The following is a 24861-nucleotide window of genomic DNA, read 5'->3' as shown; positions in this document are numbered from 1 at the left end:
AATACAAAACCAGACAAAAAATAAGTAAAATAATAAATATAAAGCAAGTTGTGTATAATTTCTTTAATCACCCCCTTTTTGTCTTCCAAGATATGGGATTTGGCTGACGCAGAGCGAAAGGGCTATCTGGACAAACGGGTAACACACAGGCATCATTTATTAAAAATAAATAAAAAAATAAAAAAAAGTGCTGTGAGTGTAAATGCTGACTTGCCCACCAGTCACTGGGTTTCACTCCCTTTTTCTCTTCCTCTTCCTCAGGGCTTCTTCATTGCCTTGAGACTGGTGGCCTCGGCGCAGGCAGGACACGAAGTCAGCCTCAGCAACCTGAGCCAAACGGTTTTGCCTCCTAAGTTTGTAAGTAATCAAACTGGCTGCGTCCACGCACCCTGAAGTCACTGACACTGTATATGGAACATATTAAGGATTTATATATAAAATACAGGAATACAAATATAAAATACAAGCATTAAATAAAACTGTAATTAAAAAAATGATTACCTTTAACCCTGTGCTTGGCTTACACACGAGATAGGGGGAAAAGGGAAAAAAGTAATGTTCACACGTTACAAATTTGTGAGCGAAGCTTGTGTTTACACTAGACCAGGGGTCGGCAACCCGCGGCTCTAGAGCCGCATGCGGCTCTTTAGCGCCGCCCTAGTGGCTCTCTGGAGCTTTTTCAAAAATGTATGAAAAATTGACAAATATGAGGGGAAAAATATATATTTTTTGTTTTAATATGGTTTCTGTAGGAGGACAAACATGACACAAACCTCCCTAATTGTTATAAAGCACACTGTTTATATTAAACATGCTTCACTGATTCGAGTATTTGGCGAGCGCCGTTTTGTCCTACTAATTATGGCGGTCCTTGAACTCACCGTAGTTTGTTTACATGTATAACTTTCTAGGACGTGTTTTATGCCACTTCTTTTTCTGTCTCATTTTGTCCACCAAACTTTTAAGGTTGTGCATGAATGCACAAAGGTGAGTTTTGTTGATGTTATTGACTTGTGTGGAGTGCTAATCAGCATACTTGCCAACCCTCACGAATTTTCCGGGGGACTCCCGAAATTCAGCGCCTCTCCCGTAAACATCCCGATTTTCAGCCGGAGCTGGAGGCCACGCCCCCTCCAGCTCCATGAGACCTGAGTGAGGACAGCCTTTTTTCATGATGGGAGGACAACAGGGTGACAAGAACTAAATTGTATTTTTATGTTTATCTTACCTAAAAATAAATATATATATTAATTTTTTTTAAATAAATAATTTTTTCTATATTTTGCTAAAAACATCAAAATTAATTATATTTTTATTTGTATTTTTTATTTGTATTTTTTCTGACTCCATTCAGCCATAGAATTATACATTAGAATAAACATATTTGAAATAATTAATTTTAAATGATCATAATAATTCATTTAAAATGACCATATTTAATTATTATAATAATTGCTTGTTTATCAACAACTTTAACATTTTATTCATTACATTTTGAAGCTCTCAGAAGCCAAGTTATGTTATATTCCTTAATATTTATTTATGCAAGTTTGAAGTATCAATTATCTAAACACAGTTTTGTTGGAGGTCTCAAGGTTGGCAAGTATGCTAATCAGACATATTTGGTCACTGCATGACTGCAAGCTAATTGATGCTAACATGCTATTTAGGCTAGCTATATGTACATATTGCATCATTATGCCTCATTTGTAGCTATATTTGAGGTAATTTAGTTTCTTTTAAGTCCTTAATTCATTTTATATCTCATGACACACTATCTTTATGAAAATAAATAAATGATAAATGGGTTATACTTGTATAGCGGTTTTCTACCTTCAAGGTACTCAAAGCGCTTTGACAATGTTTCCACATTCACCCATTCACACACACATTCACACACTGATGTAATATGGCTTTTAATTTTTTGCGGCTCCAGACAGATTTGTTTTTGTATTTTTGGTCCAATATGGCTCTTTCAACATTTTGGGTTGCCTACCCCTGCACTAGACTGACCATACGTCCTCTTTTCCCCGGACATGTCCTCTTTTGCGGGGCTGTCCGGGCGGGGTTTCTTAAATGCCTCAAATGTCCGGCATTTTGAGTCAGGGTTGCGTGCATTTTTAATGTACGTCCAGGGTTAAGAAGGGGTTAAAAACAAAACAAATTGTGAAGGTGTGTGCGCGCAGCAGCATTCGTGAGGGAGGGGCAGAGACAGAGAGAGCGAGGGAGTGGATTGATTGACATACTTACCAACCCTCCCGATTTTCCCGGGAGACTCTCGAATTTCAGTACCCCTCCCGAAAATCTCCCGGGGCAACCATTCTCCCGAACATCTCCCGATTTCCACCCAGACAACAATATTGAGGGCAGTGCCTTAAAGGCACTGCGTTTGCGTGCCGGCCCAATCACATAATATCTACGACTTTTCACACACACAAGTGAATGCAAGTCATACTTAATCAACAGCCATACAGGTCACACTGAGGGTGGCCGTATAAACAACTTTAACACTGTTACAAATATGCGCCACATTGTGAACCCACACCAAACAAGAATGACAAACACATTTCAGGAGAACACCCGCACCGTAACACAACATAAACACAACAGAACAAATACCCAGAACCCCTTGCAGCACTAACTCTTCCGGGACGCTACAATATAGACTCCCGCTACCCACTACCGACCCCACCCCCACCTCAACCCCGCCCACCTCAACCTCCTCATACTCTCTCAGGGAGAGCATGTCCCAAATTCCAAGCTGCTGTTTTGAGGCATGTTAAAAAAAATAATGCACTTTGTGACTTCAATAATAAATATGGCAGTGCCATGTTGGCATTTTTTTCCATAACTTGAGTTGATTTATTTTGGAAAACCTTGTTACATTTAATGCATCCAGCGGGGCATCACAACAGAATTAGGCATAATAATGTGTTCATTCCACGACTGTATATATCGGTATCGCTTGATATTGGAATCTGTAATTAAGAGTTGGACATTATCGGAATATCGGATATCGGCAAAAAAATCCATTATCGGACATCTCTAAAGATAAGTAATTTCATATAATTGACCAAAATGTCTTGTTTCTTCCAGCGAGACAACAACAGCCCTCTATTGAGTGCCTCAGCAACTGATTCAAGTTGGGCAATAAGGGTGAGTGATTATTTTAGTTTGAGTTATTTCGGGGTAGCCCTATGATTATTTGATTTGTCGTTTGTTACTCCACAGCCGGATGAAAAGGGGAAGTTTGAGGGCATCTTTGAGAGTCTGTCCCCCATCAATGGCCTCCTCTCAGGCGATAAAGTGAAGCCCATTTTGATCAACTCCAAACTACCTCTGGATGCGCTGGGAAGGGTGATGTTACACTCTCTATATCTTTGCTGACATTTCTGCAAGTTAACCAAGACTTGCTGAGTTGTGTTTCGTTGCAGATCTGGGACTTGGGCGACGCGGACAAAGATGGGTACCTGGACAAGGAGGAATTTCTTGTGGTAACTTGTTGATTAGCAAATGTTTTTTGTTTTTTTTAAATCTTCCTTTTAGTTAACGCTCTAATCTTTTAGGTCATGCATCTTGTGTATCGAGCAATGGAGAAAGAGCCGGTGCCGACGACTTTACCCGCATCCTTGATCCCTCCCTCAAAGAGGAAAAAAGTGCCTGGTGCGCTGCCTGGCGCCGTGGCCGTCCTGCCCAGCCGGCCTGGGTTTTTGGGTACCTCGCTTCCTCTCAGAGACAGCTTCCGAAGTGCTTCTCCTCTCACCACCTCAACTAGCAACCTCTCCCCAAAGTACTCCTTCAGAGCAAGCAAACAGGTATGTTATATTTACACAGTGCAGTCTTAATGGTCAAACACATTTTACAGTTTGTTTACACATTAAAACTGTTGGGGAAATAGTCAGTTCCACGGTCAATCTGTTCATCATTAAACCCGTTAAATGTTCACACTGCAAAAAGTCAGTGTTCAAAAACAAGAAGAAAAAAAAAAGAGGGGTATTTTATTTGAACTAAGCAAAATTATCTGAACAAGAAAATTCGGCTTGTCAAGACCTTCCAAAACAAGTAAAATTAGCTAACCTCAATGAACCCAAAAATACCTTAAAATAAGTGTTGGAGCCTAAATGCTGTTTAAGTTAATTTACATTTTTATGGAAGGTGCTTTATGTTTATTCAGCCAAAATGGGACTATTTACTTTATTTGCATTATACGAAAATGTATATATTTGCATGCTTAGAATATTTATTAGGTACACTTTATTTGTAATTATTACATTTGTCTAAATTTGATGACGTAACTGTTTGATTGCATATATGGCGGAAGGATCTGTGTGGTTGGGTGGTTTTTGGACACAGTGCATTATGGGTAATGGCAGTCAGGTGCGGGGGAATTGAGCCACACAGTTTTTTGACCTCACTCTTACTTTTTCTTAGTCTTGCTTTTTCTAACACCTACTGTAACAAGCTCTCTTTATTTTTGCCATTCATTTGTTCCCACATCGTTATAGTTTTACGTTTTTGAATTATTAAGTAAACGATACAAAACGAAGAGGAGCGTCTGGAGTTTGTTTGTTGTTGCCGCAGCAAGCGGAGCAGGAGAAAGTAGAGGAGCGTCAAGCTAAAGGCTTACCGGTAATTAGGAATCTACAATAAGTATATTCTCACTAATAACAAGTGCACTTTTCTTGGTAGGAAAAAAAAAAAGGCCTTTTTGCTCAATATGTTGAAAAATATTCTTAAATAAGTAAATGCTAGTGCCATTATCTTGACATAATGATATGCGCTCGGCATCATGATTTTTTTTCTCCATGCTTGAAGTAAGAAATGATTACTTTAAAAAAGTAGTTTTATACTTTTGAGTGTTGATGACACAGCTTTGCAACAGTTGATATTCTAGTTTCATGCATGTTTTACTCAACATAGGTTATAAAATCTCAGCGACAAGCTGTAATATCTTACTGAGATCATTTAGGACCAAAACCCTTAAAACAAGTAAAAGACTCTAACATAAAATCTGCTTAGTGAGACGAATTATCTTATCAGACAGAAAAATAAGCAAATATCACCCTTATTTGACATATTTAATCTTACTTAGATTTCAGTTTTTGCAGTGCAGCCATTGTTTAAAATATGAACTGTTGACATTTTTAAGCCTTTATTATTGTAAGTATGGCCGATACAGTAACAATTCCCGGTACCTGGCAATCCACATCAGTACCAATTATCAGCACTTTGGTGGGTGTTCATGTGGCTAATGTCAGGTTCAAACACTGATGACATCTATTAAACAGACAAGGAGCAAGGAATTATGCAGAGACAGTTAAATTTAGCTCAATTGAGGAGAGACGTTTTTTGGGCTGTACTCTAGTTACAGATCCAAACTACGCTCTAAAGTCCAGACCCACATGCTTCCTCTATTTATTTGGGAGGTCGTGGTTACATTGCTGAAGCTGCCGCTGAAGGAAGGGGTTAATCTCAACAGCTCCAGTTAGACACAATATATGACTATTAATGAAATGCAAATGTGCTGACACTCGTGATATCGCCTTGTCTCTGCTTTGTCTGCGTCACAGCACTCGATGTTCGGCCTTGGCAGTCAGCAGGCCGATTCTGGACACAACACTGATACGAGACTGGCTTTGCACAGATAGAAAAAGTACAACTTCAGCACAATTGATAATAACTATAGCAACGGCCCTTAAGCATAAGAGTTGTGTGATAATATATACATAATTATTCTAACAAATTTGTTATCAGTGAGCTGATAATGATAACTGTGCTGTCCAGTTGTCTGGTATTGCTTGTATTCTGACAAGTGATTTCTTCCTGGAAGTGAAAACCAGTGGTGGTTAACCAAGCCAAGATGGCTATTGTACGGCAAGCAGCGCAACACTATCTGAGTACACAAGGGGTCTATAGGGGTTATACTTGTATAGCGCTTTTTCTACCTTCAAGGTACTCAAAGCGCTTTGACACTATTTCCACATTCACCCATTCACACACACATTCACACACTGATGGCGGGAGCCGCCATGCAAGGCGCTAACCATGACCCATCAGGCGCAAGGGTGAAGGACACAACGGACGTGACGAAGTTGGTAGAAGGCGGGGATCGAACCAGGAACCCTCAGGTTGCTGGCACGGCCACTCTCCCAACCACGCCACGCCGTCTCCCATATCGTCCAGCAAAAAAAACAACTCTGCAATGGACTAGACCCCTATACTTTAAAAAAAAAAAGATGTGTCGAGTGATAAAGGTGGAATCCCCAGTCTTGTCGAACTATTGTGCTCCAGACATCATTCTACACGGCAAAACAGACGAAATTTGGAAAATCATGGAGGCCTACAACTTTTTTGTGTGTGGAGCCAAAGCAGAGGAGAGTATGGGTGTTTTTCCCTGTCATTATGAAAATATAACTCAAGATGTCAACATTGTGTATGTACTAGAGATGCGCGGATAGGCAATTATTTCATCCGCAACCGCATCAGAAAGTCGTCAACCATCCGCAATCCACCCGATCTAACATTTGATCAGAACTGCATCCGCCCGCCATCCGCCCGCACCCGCCCGTTGTTATATATCTAATATAGACGATGCAAGGCATTAGTGAGGTTATAAAGCTTTTGCATGTTAAAGAAAGGAGACTGATCCAACGCAGCACAGACATTCGCGGGCAGGTAAGCTGCTTACCTGCTGCGCGTGATGCCGGCCGCGGCGAAGGCGGACGAGGCGGGGTGTCGGTGCGGTGGGCGCGGTGGTGACCCTGGACGTGCGTCGGGCCCTTCTCGCGGATCGCCTCAGCTACGGCTCCCGGTGGGGCCCTCTCGGGGGAAGGGGCCTCGGTCCCGGACCCCGGCGAGGCGTCGGGGGCCTTCTCCGCTCCGTAAAAGTGTCCATCTCTTTTTCTTTTTTTTCTTCTGTTGTGGCATATGCAGCAGGTGCCTGCTCGTTTTTCGTATGTGGGTAACAACATTTAACTATGTATATATTGTAATGTTCCCAGGAACGTAGGCTCATAGACTTATTCGTTTGTCTCGTATTTATTGTAATAAGATGCAATGTAACCACACAACAGCTCCAATGTGCGTCTCCCCAAAACTCGAACTAACACTTCCTGTCAACAACGTCACTTCCCTAACTTGCCCGGAAGTCCCGCCCCCCAGCCAAAGCCATTGGCTAACACCCCGTAGCTAGCCGCTACATCATATTTCCGAATTGGTTTAACTGCCACCCGCCTGAATCTATTTAAAATCTAATTTTTTTTTATTTCAATCGCCCGACCCGACCCGACCCGACCCGCTGATAAAATCTAATTTGTTTAAATTTCATCCGCCCGATTCGCGGATAATCCGCGGACTCCGCGGTTGTGCCCGCAAACCGCGCATCTCTAGTATGTACTGAAAGCTTCATTTATGATTGCTGCCTTTGGTAAAAGCTTTTAACTCTTTTAGGTTTTGCTCACATTTGCTTTCTTTTATTTATACTTACCGAGTTGGTCCTTTACGAAACTCTCTAGGCAAACATGTGTCTTAAGAGCAGTGACGTGCGGTGAGGTTGATGGCTGGTGAGGCACTGACTTCATCACAGTCAGATTTACAAACATATGAACCCTAAAGAGTATCTTATTCACCATTTGATTGGCAGCAGTTAACGGGTTATGTTTAAAAGCTCATACCAGCATTCTTCCCTAGTTGGCACTCAGCATCAAGGGTTGGAATTGGGGGTTAAATCACCAAAAATGATTCCCGGGCGCGGCGCCGCTGCTGCCCACTGCTCCCCTCACCTCCCAGATGGGTGAACAAGGGGATGGGTCAAATGCAGAGGACAATTTTCACCACTCCTAGTTTGTGTGTGACAATCATTGGTACTTTAACTTAACTTTAACTTTACACATACAAACTGTAGCACACAAAAAAGCACATTTAATAAAAAAACGGTATTATGGTCTTACCTTTACTTATAAATGCGCCGCTGTTGTGCTGGATTAATGAACCCCCTGATGGGAGTGTTATATCAACTAAAGCCTTCACTTCAACTTTCCACGTGCAAGATTGAATCTATTTAAAAAAGTGTAACCGAGGGTTTATAAATGTCACCTATACTGTATGAAACTACAAAATAACAAACACGGAGGCTCCAGTTTCCACGAGGACCACTTTATTTACCTTCTTTCAAAAACCTCCGCAACGTGACATCACTTCCGCTCTTAGCGCCTTCAAAATAAGAGCTCAAGGCATATACTGTATAACAGCGCATAACAGGAACTTAACATCACAAAGAGGAAAGCCCATAAAAATAGGTTACAAAAGTTATTTAATAAGAAGCCAAAAAGTGCAAAAACAATAATGTTCGTGTTGGAGGAGTTGTGAATTAGGTACACCTGCAGTCTGCAGGTGTACCTAATGTTGTGGCCCTGCAGTCATTCACAACTCCTCCAACACGAACATTATTGTTTTTGCACTTTTTGGCTTCTTATGAAATAACTTTTTTAAATAGATTCAATCTTGCACGTGGAAAGTTTAAGTGTGGGCTTTAGTTGATATAACACTCCCGTCAGGGGTTGCCGTGCATTCTACGGCGGGGGTGCAGGAGGCGAGCCTCAGCCAGTGCGTCTTTTGCAGCCGTTTTATGATCGCTCAGCACAAGAAATACGTTACACACATACAGTTGTTGACAAAATACACTGTACATTATATACCTCAGCTAACTAAACTATGGAAATGTATAATATAGTTCATATAGCAATACGGTCTCACTGCACAGCAGACCAGCAGTTAGCCGAGTCCGTCCATGTTGAGGCACTGAGTGACGTGCCTCGACTGGCTGCTGTTCACCGCACCGTCTCTTCTCAGTATTTGAACGGCAAATGTGAAAATTCAGCGATTTTGAATAAAAATAATCTAAAACTGGTGAAGTTAAATGGAAAATAACTTTATAGTATAATCACTGGATACATTTAACAATTTAATATATATTTTTTTCTTTTTACATTTTTTTTCTTTCCATGATGGCAGGTGAGGCCCTGCCTCACCTGCCTCTAGTGACTGCACGTCACTGCTTAAGAGATAAAGATAATATTAAGATAATACTTAAATGGGAAACCCTAAACCCTAAAAGTATATCAAACAAACCTTTAACGAAGTGATCACTCATGCATTCTCCGGCCATGCTCCCTTGTACTGGAGTGCGTGGTACTTTTGTCATCGTTTTTCATAAAATCCTGCACTCTTCCGCCCGTCTTGATTAGCTCTCGAGGAACTCTAAAGAAACGTTTATCCTTTTTGTGATTTAAACGGTTCATACAGCCCAAAACAACACAAGCATAGGGCCTATTTTTTTCCTAAAAAAGGTTAAATGGCGTTAAGTACCCATCAAGAACAGACACTGACTTGATCACCACGCGTATTCCGTGAGCTGGCAGGACGTCATTTCAAATCCAAGCAATTTACTTCCACATTTGAGTCTCATTTGCAAGTATGAGTTGTTTTAGTTTGTCTTAGGTGTGTTGCTATAGTCAGGAAGTAGTCTTTGCCATTAAGTTGAATGTGCCAGTCTCATATTTTGTTGAGTCCTACTAAGTGCTTATACTGTAAGTATTGTATTTATTACACACCAGCTGTTTGATTGAATGTGCATCTTAGTTGCAGTTTTCATAACCAAGTTTGAAGATGTTGCCATGTAAAATCCATCCATCCATTTTCTGTAACGCTTATTCTCACTAGGGTTGCGGGTAAGCTGGAGTCTATACCAGCTGACTTCCAGCGAGAGGCGAGATACACCCTATAATGGTCACCAGCCAATCGCAGGACTTACATAAACCACCTATCACACTCTCATTTATACCTAGTAAAAATTTAGAGTCTTCATTTAACCTAACGTGCATATTTTTGGAATGTGGGAGGCCAAACAGTAGAAATGCCTTTTTTATCCACTTATTAAACTATAGAGCATTTTTATTTACTTTATTTATTATTTTTATTGTATTTTATTTATATATATATATATATATATATATATATATATATTTATAGACAGAAGTGTTGCCTCGCATAGGAAGCTCTATATTGTATAACTTTATTGCATATTGAAGAACATATGAGCAAAAGCATCATAATAAATATGCCATAATTAGTTTTAATAGCTTAATTTAATTTGTTTAGTAATATAAAAAGTATTTTACACAAAGTCCAATGTATGCCTGTTCTAAAGAGAAACAACTTTATAAAGGTTGTACATTTTCTAAGAGTAAGTATACTAGTTGTTGATCAAACTAAAGTGAAACTTGTTTTGAATTATCTATTGTAATTTGTACTCATTAGTTTCTTTAAAAAGTTGGGAGAAAATTTGAAAAAATTGTTAATCTAGTTTTATGTGAAAAAATCTGAACATTTTAATTTCAGGCCATATCACCCCAGGGTTAGCTAGTGTGAGGACTCTCGTCTCATTAAGCTTTTTTTTCCGGAGTCTTTATTTTATTTTATCGTATTTGTCGGTATAATGTCCCAATTCCTCATTTTGGCTGCAAAATTATCTGTCCAATATTCATCATGCACCCCTACTCCAGAGTATATTACTGGTAGCATGGTGAATTTAGCATAGATATAATCTTGTTTTTTGCGTTAAAGGGGTCGTATTATGATTTTTTTTTCTACATTTAAAACACTTCCCTGTGGTCTACATAACATATTAAGATGGTTCTTTGGATGGATGTTATTATTTTTGCATTCATGCGATCAAAAGTCTTGCTTACAATGGAACCTAAGGGAGACGTTCAATTCTGTTTATAGAGCCCATAAAAAACATCCAAACACCTCCATTAGGGTGTTTTATACATGTTGTAAGTAAGTATATATGTAATGTAGTAACGGGCACATTTATAATAACATTTAATATTTACTTATTTTAATCATTTTAAGCATATGTGGCACATTCATTTTAAAAATGCATCACAACGTTTCACTTACTGTACAATGTCTGCTGTCATTTGGAGGCAGACTGCTAGGATGTTCATATATTCCCATTTAGATGAAAAATGTCTCATAATCCTCGCGAAGGAACGGGGTGGGGGCACGGTGGGAGGAACAAGTACTTTTCGTGTCGTCCTCGCCAAAAAACTTACAGGAAGTAGGGAAGCGAGGATCAGCAAACCTCTCGATGATGTAAACATAGGCAAACCCGGAAGTGATCACGGCTGCGCTCTAAATAGTTTGTCTGTTAGCGCTTATAATAATAATAATATCACGAATACTTGGTTAATATTCAAGTCACAAAATGTAAATTGAGTATTGTTGGCACTTGTTGAATGGTAATTTATCAGAATAGTGGAGCTCCCATTGGCTTCGCTGTAAGCAGACTTTTATTTATGTTTATTTAATATTTAGAATGCTTTTTTTTTTTTAAATCCCTCTGTTCTCATGTCTTTCATAATGATTGTGAATGATTGGAAAAAAATCCCCAAAAAGTGCAGTTCCCCTTTAAGTCATGAAAAAGTTTAAATGCAAAAATTATGACTAAAGTGGTGAAGTTGTATTTTAAAGTTAAAGTTAAAGTACCAATGATTGTCACACACACACACTAGGTGTGGTGAAATTTGTCCTCTGCATTTGAACCATCCCCTTGTTCACCCCCTGGGAGGTGAGGAGAGCAGTGGGCAGCAGCGGTGGCCGCGCCCGGGAATCATTTTTGGTGATTTAACCCCCAATTCCAACCCTTGATGCTGAGTGCCAAGCAGGGAGGTAATGGCTCCCATTTTTATAGTCTTTGGTATGACTCGGCCGGGGTTTGAACTCACGACCTCCCCATCTCAGGGCGGACACTCTAACCGCTACGCCACTGAGTAGGTTTTCATCTGCACTTTAATTTTATTGACAGTATAATAAATAAGTCAATATATAATATTTGAGTGGGCCCTTGGCCCTTCTGTAGTGGAAAAGTTGTCACATTCTTAACCCTCTTTGCAAGATGGTTGTGTGTGTGGAGGCGTTCCCTTTAGATTGCAAATGAAACCGTCCACGCCCCACCCTCTGCAAAAGTATTGTAATTTATTTAGTGAAACTGTACACATTTAAATATATATCTTTATCTTTTATATATTTTATATCTTTTTTATATATATATATATATATATATATATATATATATATATATATATATATATATATATATATATATAAAAGACGTTTGTTTTTTTTTCAGTCATTTATTCTCTGGCTTTTAACACTATGTGAGTTGTGTGGTCCTCTGTGTTTTTAAATTTTTATTTTTATTTATTGTTTTAATTGGTTTTACCCTTTAAATCATTTTTAATCATATTTATTTTTGTATTATTTTTATATTGGTTTTATATTTATTTATTTTTGTTTTTGTTCAGTCATTGGTGGAGCTAAGGATAATATTTGAATATTGTTTTTAATATTGTTGTGCAGCACTTTGGAAACATTTTTGTTGTTTAAATGTGCTATAGAAATAAAGTGGATTGGATGGTTGAAGATAAACTTGAAAAACAGTTTAGTTTTGCCCCTCATATTTGATACACCTTGTGTTGCACTCAATGCAGCAACAAAGAAGCTGCATTTTCCCAGCATGTATGTCTCTGCATGTTGCTCGTCGTCGTTATGGTGCGCATGATATGAAAAAATTACTTTTTGCTGCAATTCCTACTTGGTCTTATGTTTCCTCAAACCGAGTACAGGAATGTCGCAACGGTGATGTCTTTTTTGACTGAGTTAAACGGCTAAACCAACTTTGTACTGGACCATGTTGACAAACGAGCCTGTGTAAAATTGACACTGCAGTATTTATTTTATTGACATCAGAGCATGAAACAAGACGGGATTCCCAATTCCATGTTTCTTAAAAGCGTAACAAAAGAAGAAATAATCAAAATTGTAAAAAATTGTAAATCCAAGACCTCAACCGACTGTCATGGAATAGATATGGTAACGATAAAAAAGGTTATACAAGACATTTCAGAACCTCTGACATATATCACCAATGTATCATTTTTAACCGGTAAATTCCCTGATATAATGAAAATTGCAAAAGTAGTACCAATTTATAAGAATGGAGACGTACACCAGTTTATTAACTACAGACCAGTTTCATTACTTCCACAATTCTCCAAAATCTTGGAAAAATTATTCAATAGTCGATTAGATTTATTTATTAACAAAAGTGGGACGCTTGTGGAGAACCAATATGGATTCCGAGCAAATATCTCAACATCAACAGCATTAACCAAAATAACAGAGGAAATTACCAATGCAATAGATGGTAAAGAATGTGCGGCCGCAGTATTCATGGACTAAACAAAAGCATTTGACACAATTAATCATGATATTTTAATACGAAAATTAGAACGATATGGCATCAGAGGTTTGGTATTAAATTGGGTAAGAAGTTATTTAACCAACAGGAAGCAATATGTAAAGATGGGTGAAAATATGTCAACACAGCTAGATATATCCTGTGGTGTACCCCAGGGGTCAATACTGGGACCAAGATTGTTCAATCTTTATATAAACGACATTTGTAAGGTTACAAAGGACTTAAAGTTGGTTTTATTTGCGGACGACACAACTGCTTTCTGTTCAGGAGAGAGCACACAGAAGATAATACAAATATTAACAGAAGAAATGAACAAATTAAAAAGATGGTTTGACAAAAACAGACTATCTTTGAATCTCAGTAAAACTAAAATAATGCTATTTGGTAATAGTAGAAAAGTGCATCATACACAAATACAAATAGACGGAGTAGACATAGAAAGGGTAAAAGAAACTAGATTTTTGGGAGTATTAATAGATGATCAAATGAACTGGAAATCTCATATACAAAACATACAACATAAGGTGGCAAAAAACATTTCAATAATGAATAAAGCAAAATATGTCTTGGGCCAAAAATCACTACATATTTTCTACTGCTCGCTAGTGTTACCATATCTGAGTTATTGTGCAGAAATATGGGGAAATAACTACAAATGTGCGCTACATTCGCTAACCGTGTTACAAAAAAGATCAGTTAGAATAATACATAATGTTGGATATAGAGAACACACAAACCCTTTATTTATTAAGTCAGAAATATTAAAGTTCGGTGATTTGGTAAAATTGCAAACAGCTAAAATGATGTACAAAGCAAACTATAACCTGCTACCAAAGAATGTACAACAATTCTTCTCAACTAAAGAGGAGAAATGTAACCTTAGAGGAAAAAATAATTTAAAACATTTATATGCACGTACAACACTTAGAACTTTTTGCATATCAGTATGTGGAATTAAATTATGGAATGGATTAAGTAAAGAAGTTAAAAATTGTACTGATATGATCCAGTTTAAGAGGTTGTTCAAAATAATAGTGCTTACAGAGTACAAAAAAAGAAGAATTATGAGAAATACTTTCAACCTTATTGAAAATAAGATATTCTTCATCTCAGTATGTTAATAATGACTGAATTAATTAATTAAATACATATTACAAAACTGTTGTATACTAATTCATAGATGTTGTATTATATAAAAAGGTCAGTAAATGATTCTATATATTTGTAAACGCTTTGAAGTGGGAAAGGGGTAGATTAAATAAGCTTTACTTCTTCCTACTCCTTTTCGGGCATGATGTAAAATGAAATGATATGAAATTGTGTGATGTATTATGATGTAAGTGTGTTCATGTTCGAAATAAACTAAAGAAAGAAAGAAAGAGGTAGGTCCGTCAATCTGTAAAGTCGCACATGGCGCATTGTTTGAAAAAAGACTGCAGAACACAGCGGAAAGAGGTATCAAAATTGCGTTCGAGCACACGCCCAAATGCATGAACCTTATGATTTGATGCTATGGCATTGTTTAATACGAGTACCCAGCATTGTAACAAAATGTATGTGTCGAAAAAGAGGAAAATTATGGGTAAATGCATAGTCCTAATACAGATTATCTGGGGTTTGCCTTGCATAAACTTTTTTTAATGACTACAGGGGATTACAATCAGACACTGAAAAATTCAGATCTTCAATCTTAAAAAAAATGTACATATTTTGAAATCATTTACAATTAGAGGTTTTAATAATAACTAGTCAATTTGTATACCCTTTTGTCTTTTTAGTGAATAATGCATACATTCTAAAGGCTATCCTGACAAAAATTATTGTATTGGCTTGTCAAGAATATCACTTCCTTTCAAAAGTGGAGTTATGGTTTAATTCTACTGGTTGAAAGCCGTCCATGTTGGCTGCTGTGTGATGTAAAGGCCGATGAAGAAGCAAAACTGACTTTTCATGCATTAATTCTGTTGTGTTGCGAATAGAGCAGCTTAACTTGTTCCGCGGCTTTGCGCCATTGAGCGTTAACTCTTTACCACGTTGTTGCTTCAGGGATCTTTCGCTTGCAGAGCTTTGACAAACAGGTTTTTCCCCATGATCGAGAAGCCAGGCCTGCTGGTTGTCCCTTTTTGTCCTTCTCATCTGGCACTTTCATGTCAACTTCGTCGTCTTCTTTTCGGAAACTTGTGTCATAAAATATTTATCCATGCGCTTTGTACTCTCAGAATTGTGTGGCAAATAATTCATAAGTAAAACGTGTGTGTGCGCTGTGTTGATTCCAGCCGGAGGAGAAGTGGGTGGTGCCGGTGGCCGACAGGGAGCGCTACTATGACGTCTTCAAGAAAACCGTCAAGGAGAACGACAGCTTGATCAGCGGAACGGAGGTCATTGAGATCTTCATGCACGCCAGCCTCTCCCAGACCATGCTGGCACAAATCTGGTGAGATGGGGACATGGCATTGCGACCATTAACACTTGCCCTATTTCTGTAGAAAACACACCTTGGCTACACAATAGAACCCCTACACCGCATCATTAAGTACACACTTGTACACGATTCAACACATGAGCCAATACATGATGAAAGATTAAGAATGTACAACCAATTAACCTGCACAGGTGAGCACTCTGCTGCCTTTGTATGTTTAATTCTTACTCCAAAATGTTTTATATTTCTACAATAACCAAAAATAAATGTTACTTGAATATTTAATAAAAAATGTATTAAAAATTAGGGCTGTCCGATAATGGCTTTTTTGCCGATATCCGATATTGTCCAACTCTTAATTACCAATACCGATATATACAGTCGTGGAATTAACACATTATTATGCCTAATTTTGTTGTGATGCCCCGCTGGATGCATTAAACAATGTACCGTATTTTCCGCACCATAAGCCGCCCTGGGTTATAAGCCGCGCCTTCAATGAACGGCATATTTCAAAACTTTGTCCACCTATAAGCCGCCCCGTGTTATAAGCCGCATCTAACTGCGCTAAAGGGAATGTCAAAAAAACAGTCAGATAGGTCAGTCAAACTTTAATAATATATTAAAAACCAGCGTGATGTGGGCGCGCATGGAGTCGTATATCAACATGGACGGAGCTGCGTGAAAAAAGCCACCCGGCCTCTTCGCGTAAACTTCCCTTAACCACTCGCTCATCTTTTCTTCATCCATCCATCCCTTCGAGTTAGCTTTTATGATGACGCCGGCTGGAAAGGTCTCTTTTGGCAAGGTCTTCCTTTTGAATATCACCATGGGTGGAAGTTTCTGGCCATTAGCATGGCAAGCTAGAACCACAATGAAGGATGACTTCTCATTCCCTGTGGTGCGAATATTCACCGTACGTGCTCCCGTTGTATCCACAGTGCGGTTCACAGGAATATCAAAAGTCAGTGGAACCTCGTCCATGTTGATAATGTTCTCTGGCCGGATCTTTTTTTCAGCTATCTTGTTTTTACAATATGCACGGAAAGTAGCCAGCTTTTCTTGAAAGTCTTTAGGCAGTTGCTGTGAAATAGTAGTCCGTGTGCGGATGGAGAGATTGCGTCTTTTCATGAACCGGAAACCTGTCGCTTAGTAGGAGCCATTTTGTGGTCTTTACAGATGTAAACACACAAAGGAAATGAAACGTAATATCCGCGCGCTTCTTCTTCTTCTACGGGGGCGGGTGGTTGCTTACAGTAGAAGAAGAAGCGCTTCCTCTTCTATGGGGGCGGGTGCTTACCTTGGCGGTTGCTTGCCGTAGAAGAAGAAGCACTTCCTCTTCTACGGGGAAAAAAGATGGCGGCTGTTTACCGTAGTTGCGAGACCTAAACTTTATGAAAATGAATCTTAATATTAATCCATATATAAAGCGCACCGGGTTATAAGCCGCACTGTCAGCTTTTGAGTAAATTTGTGGTTTTTAGGTGCGGCTAATAGTGCGGAAAATACGGTAACAAGGTTTTCCAAAATAAATCAACTCAAGTTATGGAAAAAAATGCCAACATGGCACTGCCATATTTATTATTGAAGTCACAAAGTGCATTATTTTTTTAACATGCCTCAAAACAGCAGCTTGGAATGTGGGACATGCTCTCCCTGAGATAATCCTGATACCCACTACAACTATGGGAATCACTGTACTTTGACTTTCACAAAGTTCATTTAAAAAAAAAAAAAGTTTTTAAACATGCCTCAAAACAACAGCTACAAAAACAATGAAGGCACACAGCTTCAGTCCAGAGTATACTATAAACTGGGCTCAATCTGCCCTGTTCTTAACGTATTCGTATGAGTAACAAAAATGTGCAAATAAAAACAAAAAAGGCACAAAAATAAAAAACTGCTTCAGTCTAGACAAGTAGATAACACAGCCATCCTTTAAAGTGCATGAACATTAATAAAACTGCTTCAGTCTAGACTAGTAGAAAACACAGCCATCCTTTAAAGTGCATGGACATTAATAAATCTGCTTCAGTCTAGACTAGTAGAAAACACAGGCCATCCTTTAAAGTGCGTGGGGGGGGGGGGGGGGGGGAAAGGCACAAAACATAAATAAAACAGCTTCACTCAGTCCAGACTATTAGTCTATTTGTGCAACAGATGAAGCTCAAAGAGTGGGCTAATTCTTTTTCTCCTTGTCATCACGTGTGAGAGGTAGATTTTTCCGAATGAAAACAAGCATCTGCAAGGGGTTCTGGGTATTTGTCCTGTTGTGTTTATGTTGTGTTACGGTGCGAAATGTGTTTGTCATTCTTGTTTGGTGTGGGTTCATAATGGCGCATATTTGTAACAGTGTTAAAGTTGTTTATACGGCCACCCTCCGTGTGACCTGCATGGCTGTTGATCAAGTATGCTTGCATCCGCTAGTGCGTGTGTCAAGCCGTAGATAGTATGTGACTGGGCCAGTACGCAAAGGCAGCGCCTTCAAGGATTAATTGGCGCTCTGTACATCTCCCTGCGTCCGTGTACACAGCAGCGTTTTAGAAAGTCACAAATTTTACTTTTGGAAACCGATACCGATAATATTCCGATATTACTTTTTAAAGCATTTATCGGCCGATAATATCGACGGTCCGATATTATCGGACATCCCTATTAAATATAACCCATATGCATGCGTTCACCCCCCATCTCTGGCGCGCTCTCTCTCCCTCTCTGTGTCGCTTTCTCTGCAGGGGTCTGGCCGACACCAAACATACAGGCAAGCTGACCCGGGAACAGTTCTGTCTGGCCATGCACCTCATCCAGCAGAAGATCACCAAAGGCATCGACCCGCCATCCACTCTTACGCCGGACATGATTCCGCCTTCGGAGAGGACGGCGGCTTTAGCAGCGATCCCCCCTGTAAGTCTTGACTTAAAGGATCCTCTACTTTATTTCATTACAACACCGGCTTCAAGTAGATGCATCCAATCAAAAAGAGTTTTTCTGCTTTCTGGCTCATTCCAGCTCTGCAGTCCTGCTGTGCTTTTGCTTTTTTTGTTGTTGTTGCTTTTTTTGAACTGGTTTCCGTCCTGTCTGACAGAGCTTCTCAGGTTTTCTATTTGACGGGAGAGCTGGTAATGCTGCACTCTCTGTTTGCAAAGGGAGTAATGGCTCTAATCAAACACAAGGAGGCGCTATTGTCCCACGATATATTCTGTCGGTGTCATGCATGAGCCTGCTGTTTTGTTTTCTTTCTTTTTTTTTTTTCTTTTTCAAAACCTTCTCCATTATACTATACCAGGGGTCGGCAACCTTTACCAGTCAAAGAGCCATTTTGACCAGTTTCACAAATTATAGAAAACAATGGGAGCCGCAAAAACTTTTGAAATTTTAAATGCATTAACACCGCAAACATTTTTTTTGTTTTTTGCTTTGTGTTATGTATACATACCTGCCAACTACTCCGGTTTTCCCGTAATTAGTACGGTTTTCATCAACCTATTCCGGGTTACGGTTGCAGTGATAAAAAATACGGTTTTTCATTAATTAAAAAAATTTTTTTTTTTTTTAAAGTTTTATTCACGAAATCGCATAACAACAATGACAATCGACACTGCTTCCCGTAACTTCCTATCGAGCCATTCCGAATGCCATGCGCGAGGCTATTTATAGCACCGCTGCCAAGCACGAGGCACCTGTTGCCATTGTTTCCAAACGAGCGAACGATCATGGAATCAGCCGGAGAAAAATCGCAAACGAGTCTTAAACCGAAAAGAAAACCGCAGTCATTCCGTGAAGAATATTCAAAAGCCTATCCGGGAATAATTATCCGTTCCAAAAAGGGTGAAAACTACGCGAATTGCACCTTGTGCAGACAAGACTTTTCGATCGGACACGGAGGAATTAGCGATGTAAAAGACCACGTTGGGACAAAAAAACACAAGTCTAATGCCGTTGCTAGCGATACAAGTGGAAAACTTTCAACGTTTTTCGGATTTTAGCCACAAAAAGGTAATGACACCAATGTTATCTATTGGAATTGTTTAGTACTGTTATACTGTTAAAAGTGTGTGTACTATTTATGCTTTCAAGTCCAAGTTGAAGAAATCTTGTTAAATGTTGACAGCATAACTACCAAAATACAGAAGTATGTCCTTAATATTTTTGCAGTGCTATTTCTGTTGAAAAGTTAAAATGATTACATTAGAGATGTGATGTGCCACTTTTCAAGTGTCTGATGGCTTAAATTAATTTTTATTAATTTTTCATATTTTGAATTCTTTTGAAAGGCTTACAAAAAAACTACATTTGAATTGTAATTCCATGCTATTGACAGGACTATTAATTTTAATGAAGTTAGCTTACCATGTTTACAGTATGATAATTGTGATAGAAATGTGAATTTTAGGCACAGAATATTTTTTACAATTGAACAAGGCAGTAGATTATACAAGCTTGGACAGAAAGTTAATAATGACACCAATTTTTTGTAATGGAATTGTTTAGTACTGTTTTACCATTTGTTTACTGTAAAAAGTGTTTATACTGTTTATACTTTCAATTAACAAATTGAAGTCTTGTGAAAGGTTGACAGGATAACTGGCATTAACTGTCAAAATAATTTCAAACTATTGAAGTTAGCTTACAGAATAAACATGTCAATCAACCCATATGATTTTTGCTGTAATATTTTTGTTTTGAAAAGTCACTGTGACTGATAGAAAAGTGATGGTTTTAGCAACATTTTAACCTGTTTGAATGCTAATAATCATTTTGCGTCGGGGGGCGAACCTGAACCCCCCACCGGGACTTTGTCCTGGACCTACCGGGGCCTACGGCCCCTGGACCCTGGCTACTAGGTTTTTCTGATTTCAAAAGTTGGCAGGTATGTGTATAAACCAGGGGTTTCAGACACGCTGCCCACAACTTTATATGGAATTTTTAAACTGGTGCGGCACGCAAATATTATATGAATATCGCTTGTCAGCGTCATGCGTGCCGTGATGGTACAGCATATAGCGCCCACTACGACCAGCGTGCCTGATCAGTCACATGTTGTATGGGGCTTCCGCTTGCTCACATGGGCGACATCAAGGCATACTTACTCAACAACCACACAGGTTACACTGACGGTGGCGGTATAAAAAACCTATAACACTCTTACTAATAATGCGCCACACTGAACCCACACCAAACAAGAATGACAAACACATTTCGGGAGAACATCTGCACCGTAACACAACATAAACACAACAGGACAAATACCCAGAATCCCATGCAGCCCTAACTCTTCCGGGATACATTATACACCCCCGCTACCAAACCCCGCCCACCTCAACCGTCGCACAGAGAGAGAGGGGGGGGGGGGTTGATGTGTGAGGTAGCAGGCTTGGGGTAGGGGCGGGGTTTGGTGGTAGCAGGGGTGTATAATGTATCCCGGAAGAGTTAGGGCTGCATGGGATTCTGGGTGTTTGTTCTGTTGTGTTTATGTTGTGTTAAGGTGCAGATGTTCTCCCGAAATGTGTTTGTCATTCTTGTTTGGTTTTGGTTCTAGTTTTTTTATTGAGTATGGCCGCAAAATAAGACACCATGGGGCCAAAGAAAGTTGCGAGTGGCAGCACTTTGATAAAGGAAGCGTGAAACACTGTTGAATTCAAGAAATTACTCTTAGCAAGTTACAAGCGTGGCGTTCACATGATTCTCCCCTGCCCCATTTCCTCTTTGCTCATCTCCATCGTATTCAATAAACGTGAAAGCGATGTTAAACATTTCATTCATTAGTTATACTTGCTTGTTTTCTGCATTTAAAATGTTAATTATTCTTCAAGATTTGTTTCTTCATATTTTTTATGTATTTTTATTTATTTTGGGAAACAAATGATAGTGTTCATAAGATTTAGCTTTCTTCTTACCTTTTAGAGCAGATACTAAGAAAAGTGACTTTTGAAATCAAGTGAATTATATTTATACCGTGCTTTTTCTCCAGTGACTTAATGGGTTTCTCAATGGAAAGCGCTGTGGCACTGCACTGCAAAAAGTCAGTGTTGAAAAACAAAAAACAAAAATACAAAAATTAGAGGTATTTTATTTGAACTAAGCAAAATTCTCTGCCAATAGAACAAAACAATGTTGCTTGTCAAAAATTATTACTTTAAAAAAGTAGTTTTATACTTGTGACACAGCTTTGCATCAGTTGATATTCTAGTTTCAAGCATGTTTTACTCAATAAAGGTCATAAAATCTCAGCAACAAGCTGTAATATCTTACTGAGATCATTTAGGACCAAAACCCTTAAAACATGTAAAACACTCTAACATAAAATCTGCTTAGTGAGAAGAATGATCTTATCAGACAGAAAATACGGAAATATCACCCTTATTTGAGATATTTAATCTTACTTAGATTTCAGTTTTAGCAGTGTGGGAGAAAGGTGGGTGAAGTGTCTTGCCCAAGGACACAACAGCAATAGACTTAGACTGAGACTTCCTTTTTATTGTCATTCAAATTTGAACTTTACAGCACAGATAAGAACAAAATTTCGTTACATAAGCTCATGGTAGTGCAGGATAAAAAAGCAATAAGGTGCATATATAAATAAATAAATAAATATATATAAATAATATATATAATATATATATATATATATATATATATATATATATATATATATATATATATATAAAATAAATAAATATATATAAATAAATTACTGTACAGATAAATATATTGCACTTTTTCACATGTGTCCACGTTTATGGATGTATGTTATATTGTCTTTTTTATTCCAGCGAGTTAATCCATTTTGGGGGGAGTTGAGGAGATAATTATGATGCGTTTTAATAGGATTGCGGGAGCTGGATTCGAACCAGGAACCCTCAAGTTTCTTATCGGCCACTCTATCATCTGAGCTACCCTGCCCTACAAATAAACAAAACATACTGTAGCTACCACTTGCGTTATCTGACCTGTGAGACAAATTAGCAGTTGAGTACCGTATTTTTCGGAGTATAAGTCGCTCCGGAGTATAAATCGCACCGGCCGAAAATGCACAAAAAAGAAGGAAAAAAACATATATAAGTCGTACTGGAGTATAAGTCGCATTTTTGGGGGGGAAATGTATTTGATAAAAGCCAACACCAAGAATAGACATTTGAAAGGCGATTTAAAATAAATGAAGAATAGTGAACAACAGGCTGAATAAGTGTACGTTATATGAGGCATAAATAACCAACTGGTATGTTAACGTAACATATTATGGTAAGAGTCATTCAAATAACTATAACATATAGAACATGCTATACGTTTACCAAACAATCTGTCACTCCTAATCGCTAAATCCCATGAAATCTTATACGTCTAGTCTCTTACGTGAATGAGATAAATAATATTATTTGATATTTTACGCTAATATGTTAACAATTTCACACATAAGTCGCTCCTGAGTATAAGTCGCACCCCCGGCCAAACTATGAAAAAAAAACTGCGACTTATAGTCCGAAAAATACGGTATTCGAGGAGGTTGGCTTACCCGAGCTACATGTTACATGACATCATTACTCAAAACTGTGCATTCCTTTGTGTTGTCTTGCCGGAGCGCTTTTCATGTATTGTGTGCTCGTCCTGCACAAGACACACTTCCTTCCTGTCCTTTTATTTTGCTGGACACCTCAGCGGGGGGAGCTCCTTCACTTCTGTGTGCCCGATCCTTCACTCTTGCCTCTTGACTTGCAACATCTGCTCATTCTACCTATTGATCCATTGCCCATCTATGTCAGCGTATCAGTTTTGTTTCTCCGCTTTTCTGACTGTGCTGCCTCAACCCCCCCGTACCCCGCCCGTCAGGACATCGCCGTTGCGCCAGCAGAGCTGACGGGTGTCAAAGAGCTGGATGACATCAGCCAGGAAATAAGTCAACTGCAGAGGTGAGCCCTTCCGGCTTTGCAATGAGGAGAGATTTGTTTCACTGCATAAAGTCAGTGTTCAAAAACAAGAACAAAATAAAAAAATTAGGGGTATTTTATTTGAACTAAGCAAAATGATCTTCCAATAGAACAAGAAAATTCGGCTTGTCAAGACTTTCCAAAACAAGTAAAATTAGCTAACCTCAATGAACCCAAAAATAGCTTAAAATAAGTATATTCTCACTAATAACAAGTGCACTTTTCTTGGTAGAAAAAAAAGAGACCTAATTGGTCAATATGTTGAAAAATGTTCTTAAATGAAGTAAATGCTAGTGCCATTATCTTGACATAATGATATGCGCTCCGTATCATGATTTTTTTTTGCATGTTTGAAGTAAGAAATGATTACTTTAAAAAAGTAGTTTTATACTTGTGAGTGTTGATGACACAGCTTTGCAACACTTGATATTCTAGTTTCAAGCATGTTTTACTCAATATAGGTCATCAAATCTCAGCAACAAGCTGTAATATCTTACTGAGATCATTTAGGACCAAAACCCTTAAAACAAGTAAAACACTCTATAACATAAAATCTGCTTAGTGAGAAGAATGATCTTATCAGACAGAAAAGAAGCAAATATCACCCTTATTTGAGATATTTCATCTTACTTAGATTTCAGTGAAACTAAAATAATGCTATTTGGTAATAGTAGAAAAGAGCATCATACACAAATACAAATAGACGGAGTAGACATAGAAAGGGTAAAAGAAACTAGATTTTTGGGAGTATTAATAGATGATCAAATGAACTGGAAATCTCATATACAAAACATACAACATAAGGTAGCAAAAAACATTTCAATAATGAATAAAGCAAAATATGTCCTGGGCCAAAAATCACTACATATTCTCTACTGCTCGCTAGTGTTACCATATCTGAGTTATTGTGCAGAAATATGGGGAAATAATTACAAATGTGCGCTACATTCGCTAACCGTGTTACAAAAAAGATCAGTTAGAATAATACATAATGTTGGATATAGAGAACATACAAACCTTTTATTTATTAAGTCAGAAATATTAAAGTTTGGTGATTTGGTAAAATTGCAAACAGCTAAAATGATGTACAAAGCAAACTATCACCTGCTACCAAATAATGTACAATTCTTCTCAACTAAAGAGGAGAAATATAACCTTAGAGGAAAAAATAATTTAAAACATTTATATGC

General features: G+C 38.4%; 1 protein-coding gene across 2 annotated transcripts in view; it reads left to right on the top strand.

Annotated features, from left to right (window-relative positions):
• Window positions 1-24861, top strand: part of LOC133618454 (epidermal growth factor receptor substrate 15-like 1) — a 71420-nt gene that overhangs the window by 5438 nt on the left and 41121 nt on the right. For both annotated transcript variants that reach the window (XM_061978812.1, XM_061978813.1), the window contains exons 4-12: window positions 91-138; window positions 262-357; window positions 3097-3156; window positions 3232-3357; window positions 3435-3494; window positions 3567-3815; window positions 15601-15758; window positions 18482-18650; window positions 23574-23653. In XM_061978812.1, coding sequence (XP_061834796.1) covers window positions 91-138; window positions 262-357; window positions 3097-3156; window positions 3232-3357; window positions 3435-3494; window positions 3567-3815; window positions 15601-15758; window positions 18482-18650; window positions 23574-23653 — 1046 coding nt within the window. The remainder of the gene's footprint in view (window positions 1-90; window positions 139-261; window positions 358-3096; window positions 3157-3231; window positions 3358-3434; window positions 3495-3566; window positions 3816-15600; window positions 15759-18481; window positions 18651-23573; window positions 23654-24861) is intronic.

The sequence above is a fragment of the Nerophis lumbriciformis genome, linkage group LG19 (genome assembly GCF_033978685.3).
Source record: "Nerophis lumbriciformis linkage group LG19, RoL_Nlum_v2.1, whole genome shotgun sequence".
NCBI lineage: Eukaryota > Metazoa > Chordata > Actinopteri > Syngnathiformes > Syngnathidae > Nerophis > Nerophis lumbriciformis.
Note: the sequence above shows the minus strand (reverse complement) of the source record. Positions and strands in the feature narration are given on the sequence as shown.